The following is a 14172-nucleotide window of genomic DNA, read 5'->3' on the forward strand; positions in this document are numbered from 1 at the left end:
TTGGTTTGATATAAAAAACTGTTTGTTAAAAGTTTGCCGGTAACATAATTTTCCTTCGAAAATCAAACTAAGAAAAAATGTATGGATATTGAGGGCTACTTATGTAGGTACCTTAATTTAAATAGGAGGATGAATCTTCTATAAATAATAAATATTTTTTTAAATCTCCCCCAACAATAAAAAAAAGGAATTATTTGTTATATAAGAAATCAAATGGCGGTGAAAATAATTAAAAAGGATGTTTTTCCTAATTTTTTAAAAAGTTTTTTTTTTATTTTTTTCATTTCTCATAAAATATACTAAATATATATATATTCAATACTAAAAGTATTGAATATTTACATAAAAAGTTTCAACTCTCAAATTACTTTTTACTATAAGAGCAACTATAAGATACTCAAAATTGAAAATCTCGCTGCAATTTGTACTTTTTTGTCCATTTATTTTGTCCAGTTATATGGAAGGTGATGAAACTTACATCCACAAAACGTCGCATTTTTGCAAAATAAAATCTATTAAAATTGTGGCGAACGTTCTATGCATTCATGAAGTTTGTATCACCATATTTATTATTCTTTCAAAAGTTGATAAAAAATGTTACGCATACGCCACAGTGACCTTTCAAACTAAAAAAAAAATTGAGTGAAAGTGATTTTTTAAAAACTGAATTTCTAAATAAATCGTGAAACAGTTTTTTTTAAACGATTTCAAAATTTGGTAGATATTTCTTTCGATTGTGTATTGTTTAAAAATCCTGGAAGGATTTTATCAAAATGTTTATTATTTTAATCAATCGCTATACTTATCTCTATGCATTATTTTTATATACAAAAAAGTGCAAATACATATATTCATCTTAAAATTAATTAATAGGTCAACGTACTTTCTTTTTCTTTCGGTTTTTACGTGGTTGTTTTGTTCATTTCCTTACATTTTTATAATCATTGAATTTAATGTCAACCTGTACAGTGTACAAGCTCATTGACATTAAATAATTTATTAAATGTAATTTGATAAATTGACTCTTGTGTCGAAATAAAATGATCAATTTCACTTTATATACCCAAGATACCAGATGATACAGGTGATTGGATATCTTTCAAATTACCACGTAAATCTTCCATCATTATTTTCTTTTTGGTAATAATATTCTTACCTTAGAATCCTTCAGAGACTACCAAATAACCAAACATACAAAGTCTCTCAATAATCACAAAAAGAAACAAAAAAAAATCCATTGACAAATTAAAGAAACAAACGGAAACCGAAACACGTTCGACATTTTGTCCATATCTGTTCCTATTCCCACCCCCACCCTAAAAATTCTGTCCAATAAAACCACGATGAGCACATTCCAAGGACACATAATTGACTTCTTTTTGCTTAGAGCTTTCAAGTCGTCGTCGTCGTCTTCGTCAACGACCGAACAGCCACGTGTCCTTGAATATATTTTTTTTTTCAAAGTAAAAAAAAAAAAATTAAAATAAATAAAAGTAAGGTGGAATTTTCATTTTGTTGTGAATTTTTATTTTATATTTTTCTTGTTTGTTCTTTTTTGCTTTAATTATGTGTAAACAGACAAGCTATCACTGGGAAATCCCCATATTTCTCCACCCCCATAGAACACTCAAGGTTAAATGACAACCTAACCGCCTTAAGGCAATGTAAGTAATCCTTTGCACAGTGGACATTGTTTAACACACAAACAGGACATTTTCAAAGGATAGAAAATGTATGTAGTAGGTAAGGTTAGGTACGCATAAAGTACCCTCTACGACATATTTGTTATTTTTGAAAAGGGATTTTAAATGTGACAGAGAATAAAAGAGAGAGAGATAGAAGAGGGATTTATATAAACAAGGGATGATACCTGCTTAATTGAGATTTAAATGAAATGGAAAATTTATTTAATGCCTCTCATGCAGAGGTGTATTAAGTCGAAAATTCATTTGTGAATTAATCGACGTGATAAATTCTTTGAATTTTCTATTTAGATTATGTGTTTGTCATTTTAATGGAATTTATTGTAAGAGAATGTCACGTTAATTCGAGTTGAATCTATCCGATATTCAATCTTAAAGTGACATAATCTTTAAACAAAAAGAAGCTAAGAAATACAGCTTTGTTTTCAATGTAAGAACGAGGGATCAAAAGTCCTATCTTTGACACCACAAAATGCCTCAGACTAAATTATTTTCGGAAATTGATATTCAAGTCATTTTGGGCCAGTTTCCTTGCAGCCATTCCAATTGACATCATGTGGATCTTAAGTTGAAGGCATATTTAAAGAGCTTTAATAGTCTATTGATTTAGGGGAAAATGTGAAAATTTAAAGGATTTATGTGTTGAATTTGAGGGAAGCTTTAATCCTTTGAGTTCAATATTAAAAAAGACTAAAAGGTTAAAAAAGCCATGAAAAGTTTTCATTGGAAAGAAGCCAATTTTTATGTATTCATTGAGTGTCTAGACAGTGAGTGACGTCAAGCCTCTAATAAAATGCCAAACCTTATCGCAAATAAAAATCATAACCCTACAATTAGCTGAAAGAAAGTAGTTCACGAAAATTACAAAGAAATCATGCAACTTTACTTTATAACATGTCGCTCAACAATTTTTCAGAAAATATAAACATGATACAATATTTTTGTGCATGTTAATGGTCAATTACTGTTAAAACAACTTCATACCTCAAACTATTATAATTCTTTCTGCTCAGAAAAAAAATAGGCTTTTTGGGACTTCTTTACTTTCTTCCTTCGAGAAAAGAATGAAATTGTTGTTTAAGAATTTTCTTTATTGATTACTATCAAAACAATTCACTTTCGGAAATTACTACAATTTCATAACATTTTCACGTTAGTTCATAGCCACAATTAACAGCAATCAGTACCACCAAGAGGAAAACTCATCCTTCTCTATGAAATAAATACAAACACACACAATACCTAACATTATTATTTTGACGTCTTTCTTTGCAACACCCCCAAAGTGACGGTGAAATGACATATACACAATATGCTAGTAGCAGTGTTTTCACCCTCAATTAGTTTGAAAGTAAAACACCGCAAAATTATTATATAGCTCCCAGCGGGAGTGTCAGAGTAGAGGGTAAATCCTGAGCAAGATAATTTGGTTTAATATACAGCCTCATGAACGCACCTTAACTTAAGCCACTCATGCCTCCAAGGTTTTGTATTCATATATACAGTTATTTAATGGTCCTTTCCTAATGGGTTTACTCGCATTTATAATCGTATTATGGAAGGAAATTATGCGTTGAGTTTGGATCAACGTAAATAGTTACAAATTACACTGCATTTTTGTACGTACAAATATAATCGACAAAAACGCATGACTTCTATAACACACCTTCATCGTTAAAAATGTGCTTTGAAAATTAATAACTTTTAGCTAAAAATAGCATAGAAATCGGCTTAAGAGATATTTTATTTGAGTAGAAATATAAATATTTGTTTCTTTTGATTTTTTTTTCTGATCAAAACAGAATAGTTTTTGAAATAATATTTAGCTTGTATGTGAATATGAAAAAAACAAAAAAAAATCCCATTGAAACAGGAAGAGAAATTAATAAAAATCTGAACGAAAACTAACATTCTTTTCAAAACGTTATTTCGATATGAGGAGGCAGAATTTAAATAAAAAGTCTGAAATAGTATTCAGAATATAAAGATAATGTTTGACTCTGAAATGAAATAACTTAATCGTGTTACAGGTATGTATATGTAGTATAAGTACGGTGACCATCCGTCCCGGTTTACCCGGGACTGTCCCGTATTTCTACAGCTTGTCCCGGGTTTTTATTTAAGAAACCCGGGACGTGTAAGTGTCCCGTATTTTTTAATTTGTCCCGTGACTGTCCCGTATTTGCAAATTCTCTGATTTGTTCATTAAAAAATTTTAAAAACTTTGTACGAAAAACAAGATAAACAGTGGTTGCAAATTAAAAGTTTTTCTAATTTTTTCGTATAAAAGCGTCAAGCCTAGTTTGCTGCCGAAGAAAAACGAAAATTTTTCAGTCTCCCAAAGTCAAAAAACTCTTTTGGAGCAAGAAAAATTACCTGCACCGTTAAGTATGAGTGACAAACGATTGAAAACTATTCTTGCACAGGTAAGAATTTCTTTCGTTGGTTAAGCTACGTAATGTGCAACTGGTGAGCTGGTTTAATTATTTTCAATTCGCCTCTAGACTAGGCTTTAGTTTTTTAAAATTTTTCGTCAATTATTTAACTCCAGTTTATATTTGACAGGTTGAAAAGCTTCATCAGGGAAAGTTTTTTAGAATAAAGAACAGAAGAGTAAGGAACCCAGCTAAATTTCAAAAATGTTAAGGACATGTTAGAAGTTTATTTAAAGATTATACAATTTTAAAATCATTTTAAATAAAATTAAAATGTTAAAAAATAGCTCTCGCGACTTTGATTGAAAAAATATTTTTTTAGAAGTGATAAACAGTACTTATTAAGTATAAAAATGCTTTCTTTATTTTGTATTCGACTTAAATGATTTCAACGAAAATGCTCCCATAAATCGGTTAAGATATCTTTATATCAAAATGAAAAATTATGAAAACGCATTTTAAAAATTTCCAATTTTTTTTATTTTTATTTTTTGAAGAATCAATATTTTCAAAACGATCCGAAAAATTTTGTATGTGTCCCGTGTTTTGCTTCTGGAAAACAAATACATACATACATATACCTAAAAATTTAAAAACTCCTATTCCTTCCCAAGAGGAGAAATTAAAAATTTTATTTTTAGAGCCAAAATTAACGGTATTGTGTAATACGGAAAAGATTGATTTTCTCAAATAATGGTTCTAACGCTTTTGATTTAAAAAATTAATATTGATTAAAAAAATTAATAAATAAAACCCTACTCTTGAATGAATAAAAAAATAGTTTATGGGCCATTATTAATAGTTATTTTCTTGGTGTCTGACCGATTTCAACAACAAATTTGTACAACAACGTTTTATTAACCATAATGTTAAAGTTAAGAAAATTTTACATATTTTTTTAAATGGCTCTAACGATATTTAAAAAAAAAAGTTAATTCTTTGTTACAATATCATGGTAATTTTATATAATTTTTTAAAGTTTTTAATTAAATTATTATAAAATTAAATTAAAAATATTATTCTTTTATGGATTAAAAAAAAACTTTATTTTTTTAAGCAATTTTCAGCATTAATGGAAGTTTTTTTAAAAAATTAGTTTGTTGAATACGGATCAATGACTTTGTTTTTTAGAAATTTTAGTTTTATGTGCTCTTTCATTATTTCTTAAAGGCGTACTATTCAAACTTTTTGTGGAAGAGTATTTTTTTCGCGGAGAAAAGGAACGAGGTGAACAGTTAAAAAAAAAAAAACCTTTGAGGAATATAATCATATAGGTAGGTAACTGTTTTTTAAAGTTATACTTCTTTTGCGGCGTTCAGCATACAAATTTACTTTTGGAAAAGAAATTTCTAAGGGATTAGCAAATAGCACCATCTAGCGCTCATAATAATACAGTTTTGTTATGTTATGAATTTTTGTGAATCGTGAATGAGAAGTAGCTGGGTATAACTTAAATCGCGTGTACATTTGTACTTTTTTTACACACACTTTTTTTAAGTTATTTTTTTATGTTGAATCAACTTCATGTCAATACGATTAGGTAATCTAAGAAAAGTTTTTGCCGATTTAAAATAAGGGTACTTGATTTTTACTACAACAGGTAAAATATAACCGAAACTCAAGTGAAAAACATGTCTTAAAGTCTTAAAAACTATTTTTTTGTCAAAGGATGTTTTTTTTAGGGGTCGAGTTATGTGTGAAACAGGTTCCATAATATAGCTGACATAAAATATATTTATTTTTTAAATTTGATGAAAAAGAGGAGCTAAACTGCGAAGATAGTATTTCGAGTGAACTCTTTTGATTTTCGTTACAAATGAAAAGTTCATGTGTGGTTTTGGTCTTAAAAGATTTATTTTATGCTATAAAATTTGAAGGAAAATCTATTTTTTTGTATGTGTTTCTTGGTCTCAGGGAATTGATTCCAAATTTCCAACTAAATGTAACATAGTTTCGGTGAATTATTTATGTAACCCTTAATCTCCTGTGAGTAAGTGGGATAAAAGTAATGGAAATGTGAAAACAAAAATGAAAAAGATATGACTTCAACAACAAAAAAAGCTTACAATTTAGATGGTTTAAAAGTATCCTTGGTAATAATTCAAATGTATCCCCAAATGTAATCTTAATCTTGACACTTCACTATTATTTAGCTGAAATAATCCCCCCAACAAAAAAATCCAACGACAAATCCCATCACAACCAATTTAATGTGCTCTCTCAGATCTTAAAAGTGTCTTCCCAATTCCCATTTTCCACATCAACAAAAACTCTTTCCTCATTTAATTCAATAACTACTACTAACTCTCTGTAAGATTTCGTCCTTGAAAGACATTTCATTACACTTACATACACATACACAAATCTAACAAAAAAAAACCATCTTCACCTCGAAATCTAATAAGGAAGCAAGTGACAAGTCCCAAGTGTGTCAAAAAAAAAAGGCACAAACTTCTTATCCCAGAAACTTTATATTATATTTTATCACTTTATTTTTTCTTCCATTTCAATTTCAATACGAACCTAGGTGATAACTTTTACCTTAAGTAAGTTAGACATTTATTGGAATCATATATCACCTTTGTGGAAATCCCTTAACTCCAACAGGATACCTCTTTGGGTATATATTGAATATACACAAACTGCTATATACCCCGTAAACTACTACTAAAAATCTATGTATGCTTTACCTATATTTCTGGTGGAGATGAGCTTAAAAATCTTTCAACCTTTCATCCTTTCATTAAATTTTCACAAACTTTAAGCTGCACACAACATGCGATTTCAAAAACTTTCCTTCACATTTTTTTTTTTTTTGTTCTATTAGTTTGTGTGTATAGATGAAAATAGTAGGTATATATAGATTCTAGGAATATATCCTTGATGCTCCTTATATAGGTTTTTTTTTTGTGCGGGGATAAGCAAAATAAACACAGAAAAAATAAAATCTGGCAAGCGAAATGTGCATATAAACGACTCACGTGTTGTAGATAGTTGTTTTCTGCCTCCAACAGCTATCAAGCTCTCTGCTTTTCTTGTCGTTAGGACCTCTATTTTCTAGAAAATGCATCCAATAATCTCCTGTAGAGAGTGCAACATTGACTTTACACCCGCATAGCACACGATATAGATGAATAAATAAAGGACTACACAAGAGTGTGGAGAGTGGTTGGAGGGTGTTGGATTGTATGAATCCTTTCAGGTCCTCGCGCTGTTCATTATGTAGGTACATGAACTGCTTTTATGCGTAGCTTGTCAATCCTTGTGTGTGCATCCACCTAGATCATGTTGTTTATGTCCGCCTGTTTATGCAAAAATAAAAAAAAATAAAAAATAAACAAAAGAAAAAGGAAAAAAAGGACATGAAAATGTGGGGTATGTACACAGTTAAAGTCTGTATAGACATTAAATGAATGGCCACTCTATCTGCCCCGAACGAGAGGATATAACTAAAACGACCACTAAATAGAATTTCTATCGTTGAACGAACACACACACATACAAAAGCCTACTACGAGGACATGATGAGCGAGGATGATGTCAACAAGGATGTGGCGTGAAAGATAGGATGCTGATAGTCGAGTGTCAGAAAATGTTTCATTCCTCGGCATTTTAACAGCCTCCTCTACTATTTTCCACCCCACCAAAATCTCTCTAGTCTATATGCCTCTTGCACAATACACATCGTCAAGGACATTCGCTAAATAGAGGAAAAGGAGGAGAGGACAATCCACCGGATTATACTATGCTAATGATAACGAGTGAGAAAACCATGTTGAGTTTGAGTGAAAAAAAATTGAATTGGTATGAGTGAGAAGTAGGTGAAATAATATTAAGGACTCTAGCAAGGATATATTAGGGAGACGACAGCAACTATAAATGAATTGCAAAGTGTATGCCAGCAGCAGGAGGTATAATTAAATTACTCCTACACGTTAAATTCTTCATTTTCTTTACTTTTTTTTTTAAGAAGTGTTGTGGCTGAAAACTTTGAAATATCCTTTACGGCAACACCACATTATCCTTTTTAAAACTCTGCTTTATTTTTTTGTTTTTGTATCTTTCAGAGTCTTTATGATAAATAGTTTATACCCTATAGCACAGCTGACTTGAGGAAATTATATTTATATCTCTCCAAAGGATTTGTTTTTTTCTTTCCACGCTACTTTTTCTTCGTCCTGGTTTGACATCTCTCTTGTGCTTTTTGTGCAGCACATTCCTAGATTTAAGCTTCAAGACAAATATACTGAAATATAACATAATAACAACAACAAAAGTGCACAACAAATATCGTTAAGTACTTGCAAGAAGAAGAATATTGTTAGCCCCTTGGGTATTTCATTTATATTTTATTTTTTTCTGTTTGACTTCCTTTTGGGGAAAGGATGATTTTTTTTAATACTTTATCCTTTTTTTTTCTTCATTTTGCTTTCTTTGAAAAATTAATGTTTAAAGAAAATGTCCATCTCACAGGAAGAGGGGAATGTGTCTGGATTGGAGTCTTTTTTTTTTAAACAAAAGTAAATACTTTCAAGGATATCCTTTTAAAGCCACCTACATTTTCAGAAGTTAGGAAATATACAAGGATTAGGTTTAGGTATATTGAAAATGATGTCTCATGAAGAAAAAAACACAGTAAAGCCATTTTGATTAAATAGATCAACATTTTCAAAAAGAAGATTGATTTCCTTTCACAAAAAATAAAAGATACGAGGTGTTTTTTTTTTTTGTAATTTTCTCAGTGATACCTTCATAAAAAAAATAAAGATTGGGTTGATATTTGGTTTGGTTGAAGAGAAGGATTTTCTATGATTTTCGATTGTAATCTCTGTCTTTTTCTCTCTGGGGAAATGGGATTTTTTTGGTTACATTTCATGGCTCCTCAGTTATATGGTTGGTTTTGGTTTTTAGATTGCGAAAAATGAGACAAGAAAAGATTGAAGTTAAGCGGAAATGTGTGGTAAATAGGAGTAGGTATAAATCCTTTTGTTTTATTTTTTATTTTTGAAAAAAAAGGATAAGGTTGAAGAATAATTCAGGGGACTATCCTTTTCCATAGTGCGTCAGAATAAAATCTTCACGTTATCAAGTACCTTAGCTAAATTTCTCTTCAATTTCCATATAAAATAGAGTTTTTTTTGTTATTTTCATGTGGCAGCAGCTATATTCTTTTAAAATTGTTCCAAAATAAACATTTTTTCTACAGAAAAACTTAAATATAAAATTCTTGCTACGTGCTTTAAATTTTAAACAGTATTCAAATATTTTTGTGCAGACACAAGTTGCTTATTTATTTATTTGAGTTTTTGATGTTAATGTTAAGGATGGCAATTGTGGTTTTTTGAATAGAGACAAATTAGCTAAAAGTTGAAAAAAAAGTTTAAATAGACAATTAAATAATAAAAAGAAAAAATACATACAATTTCTTCAAATTGTTATAGAAAATATAATTCAAAAGTTTTTGAATGGATTTTGTTATAATTTAAACTTTTCCTAGGTTAATCACGTACATAAATTTATTCCATTGGAATAATTTTGCCCGTCTTGTCTATTTTTTGCATTAGTTAGAAAAAAAAAAAATAAACAATATGGTTTAATTTTCAAGAACATCACTGGAATCAGATACAAGAAATCAAACTCAAGGCATTCAATTGCCTTCTCTTGTTTGAATTTTATGTTTGAATAATTTCTAAGATCATTTGAATTTTTTATATTTTAATCTTATTTCTTTACTTTTTTAATTTAAAATAAATTAAGGAAATATTTTAGAATGTTGAAACCAGTTATTTTCAAAAACGAATAAGTCCACCTACTGTAGTCCTCCCAATTAAGTTTATTCCGAAAAAAATCACGTTTTCAAAACAATCAATTTAATTCCTTAAGTATAATAGCCTCCATTAAAAAAAAGCATTTTTTATACTTCTTAGACGAATAATAGTTTTAAAATCAAAGTATGTATTTGTATATATTAAAAAAAAATAAATGTGTGTAAGCAAATTCTTAATGAAACCTTTTTAACTTGAAATTTAAAAACCATAAAATTACCGATTTAAACTTTGAAGCCGGATTTAACCCATGGTAAACTTTGATATAGTGTTCCTAAATGGCTTCAATTGAATTTCGATACTATAAACAAATCAGACCAAAGTATAATGCATATCGCCTGAAGCCCCTTACTTACTTGCGCTATCCTGAAAAGTGCACAATAACCAACTTTTCATATGCATATTTTCAACTTTAACCTTAAAACGTAAATAATCCCAAAGGGTCAAATTGTTCTACTATCTGTTTACCAAAAGAAAAAAAAAATGAAAATTAAAAATAAAATGTTTCACATACGCCACAGTGACCGTAGGAAATTAAAACTTGGAAAATGTATACACAATTTCTCAGGAGTTTGTGGTCTTTTGAATCATAACTTATTGACTGTGTTGCCAAAGCAAAACGTCAAAGCAATGACTAAAATTTAAATTTTAAAATTAATTTTTACTCTATTGAACGTTACATTAACAAAAAAAGCATTTTCTCACTCATTAAAATTTTTTATTTAATCGAATTCAATTCACTTTGTTTCTGTTCGTGACTTTGGTGCCTTTTTCAATGAATCTGAAATTTTTGGAAATAATATATATTTTTATTGTTTTGACAAAACTTATATTTTTATTGGTTTGTCGATCAAAGATGAATAAAAATAATCATTTTTACTTCCATGGATTAAAACTGGGTTTTATGGTTTTTCTCATAGTTTCTATGGTCAGAACTGAACGAAGTTGAAATGTCTTCCAATACAAAAAGAATTATCAAAATTGGTTCACTCAGTCAAAGTTATGAGGTAACAAAAACTTCGTGCATTCACCATAAAAAAAAAATTTGGAAAAATTTTCCAGCCCCATCCAAATTTTTTTCTGGATACGCCACTGATCCCAGGAGTCTTGGATGCCATCATTTGACGTCTCCACATTTACCGTTACATTTGAAGCTGTAGGCACAAGATTGCCAACTTAGTTAATTTTAACTTTGGCTTTCTTTCCACGTTTTTATCCATAATTTGGGAGAAACGGGACAGTCTCCTTCTTAAAAATGATTTGTAGGACTTTAATATTATCCTGGCATTAATATTAAGTCCATTTGAATTTGGGTTTCTAAGGTGGGGCTATTACTTTACAACTGACAAAAACAGAAAGTTATTGCCCCTACAATTTTTTAGCTGATCGGGCTAAACATATTTTTTAGCTTACCAATACTATTCTTTACTACGAAGGATTTTGTTGATATATTGAAATATAACGATTTTATGGCCCATTTTTAACAGACTTTTTTTCGAAAAAAATTAAATTTTTTTTAATCTAATAAATCAAAAAATCCTAAATTCTTCACTGATTTCGAATTCCTTTTAACAAAAAAAAAATTGAATTAAAATCGATCTCAATGCGTACAAAAAATCGATTTCAGATCGATTTTTTTAAAGGAATTCGAAATGAGTTTGGGTATCTATTTTAAGGAGAATTTTTTTTTTGTTCTAGACTAAAAAAAGTTGGTTTGGTGAGGAAAACAAACAAGTAGAAAAATGAAAGGGACAACGATTTTTTTTTTGTCTGGAGTTTTAAGAGACTTTATTAATAAATTAATTCTTTAACTATTCACTAAAATAAATATTTTAATAAAATATTAAAATATTGTGCTTCTTCAAATAAGATGTAACGGTTGTGACATTCTTACGTCACACCCGTTACATCTTTTGAAGATATTCTCAGAAGAATACTAAGAATACTTTTTATATGAGAAACAATGAAACAAATTAATAAACTAGAAAGTGTTGATGTATTAAAATACTTGTTTTAATGATGGGTAAAAAAATAAGAGCGAAAAAGATACAAAAATATGCTTATATCAGTCTATTTTTGGTGTTAAACGTTAAACCAAATATCTAAAAAAAAAATACCTGAAAAAAGGAAGCCAAATTTTCTTATGAATTATAAAAGTGTAACATGTTCTATGAACTGGGTTTAAATTTTTATCAATTAAATTGATTGTTTACTTAACAAGCTTTGAAACAATTAAAAAATTTTTTTTAAATAAAAGAAAAATTGCCCAGTAAACAATCAAAATTTTATCACATTTAAAACCAAATCATAGAACTTGATAGGCTTTTATATTTGAAAGACATAAAAGATTTCTGACTCAAAGAAAAACTTTTTTTTCGAATCCTCAAATTTTTAAATTTTGTGTGCGAATTTGAAATTTGTATGCAAGGGATATTTTTTCCTAAATTAAATTTGCTATCAATATAGATTTTTTCAAAAAAAAAAAAAAAAAATTACCTACATTATTTATGTTTTTACTAAAAAGCTTATTCTTATACTTTTTTTTGACAAACGATCTTACATTTACAATCAAGTAACTACCCAACACATGGAATCTTTTAAAACAATGATTAGAGTTGTCGCGTACTAAAATTTTGGTTTTAATGGGCTGTTATTTTGTTAAAGATGACTTCGTTTAAGTCTTAACATTTACTCTTTTTCTTAGATAGTTTTAAGAGACTATAGAGTTAATTGTTAGACGAAATCCTTAAAAACTAATTACAAAAAACCTAACCACTAAACTTTCTTTTTATTATTTGCTCATAATTATTTACTTAAACCCAAACAAATCGAGTATGCTAAACTTCTAAACGAGCCGACCCTTCAAAAATTCTTTTCTTCTTCCACAAAAACCACTTCTTACAAGACCAAAAAAAAAAAAAACTTCAAGAGTAAAAGTTGAAATGAATTCCTTGGTAACAGCCATGACTAATTGAATAATGAAATTCAATTAATTATTTATATAACAAACTCATTGTTACAAAAAAACTTTACTTTTATTCCAAACAGAGAAAAGTTAAATAGAATTTCCTTCTTTAATTTCTTAATTGGAATTTCCTTTTTCTTTTGCCGCATCAACTCTTTCTTAAATTGCTTGACCAATCCCTATAGAACATCAAAATTGCAAAGTAACTCGCTCACTGCCATCTAACACTTTCAGAAATATAAAACTTCCTTCCATGACAGAGAGGAAACTATAGAACAAATTCGCACTTAATTTGCATTTTATTCTTTTTATCAGAGTTTTCTTTTTATATAAAACCCTTTCATCTATAAAACAGTGGAAAGAATAAAATTGAAATAAGGAGAGCAAATAATAAAATATGACCTTAAGATGAAAAAATACGTTATTGTGTGTGTTTTCTTTACACAAACAACAAAACAAAAAAATATCCTTAAACGACTGCTATGGTTCCTGTTCCTGTCACATTTCATGTTCTGGGTTGACACTAACAACCCTCCAGACAGCACTTGTCTCGCACTAAAGAATGCAACTGCACCAGAGGCATTCCAACACAAAAAAAAAATACTATTGTTTTACCCTATACTCTCGTTATAACACATAAAATCACACACAATTCCCAGCAAGGACATTAGTTGTATATACTAAAGGATAACTAACAAACAACCGACCAGTTTTTTCTTTTATATCCTTCTGTCAACTCAATAACTCTTTTTAAATGTTTACTTTCATAAGCACAAAAGTTAGATACAAAGTTTAAAAAAAATGAAAAACAAATAAATTGTCCTGTTTAAATTTCACAAATCGAAAAATAGGCCTTTCTCTCTAAGTATCCTTCCTCCCATCTCACACCACAAACACATTCTGATTCAAAAAGTTGATTGTGTGGACCAAAAATAACCCCAAAGCAATTATTTACAAACAAAAAAAACAACAAAACATTTTTATTTACAAAACGTTTTATAAATTAAAATTGCTAATTAAGTTGGTGTATTTTTGTTTTCTTTCAGGTGCTAATTTAAAAAAAATAAAATAAAACGTGAAAAGAAATACTAATTCAAGATTTGACAACAGATAATCCAAACATAAATGAAGAATCATGGGAAATGGAATGAACAAGGTGAGTTTAAATTTAAATATTTAAATTTTTTTAACGGAATACTGCAAGCGGAAATAGAAAAAGAAATTACATTCCACAATGTCCACTG

The 14172-nt window shown here is 28.9% G+C and overlaps 1 protein-coding gene across 6 annotated transcripts in view; it reads left to right on the forward strand.

Annotated features, from left to right (window-relative positions):
* The window catches only part of LOC129918264 (protein phosphatase Slingshot), a 72081-nt gene that overhangs the window by 46261 nt on the left and 11648 nt on the right, over nt 1–14172 (forward strand). For all 6 annotated transcript variants that reach the window (XM_055998698.1, XM_055998699.1, XM_055998701.1 and 3 more), the window contains exon 2: nt 13975–14084. In XM_055998698.1, the coding sequence (XP_055854673.1) occupies nt 14064–14084 (21 nt within the window). In that variant the 5' untranslated portion in view covers nt 13975–14063. The remainder of the gene's footprint in view (nt 1–13974; nt 14085–14172) is intronic.

Source organism: Episyrphus balteatus, chromosome 4, assembly GCF_945859705.1.
Source record: "Episyrphus balteatus chromosome 4, idEpiBalt1.1, whole genome shotgun sequence".
NCBI lineage: Eukaryota > Metazoa > Arthropoda > Insecta > Diptera > Syrphidae > Episyrphus > Episyrphus balteatus.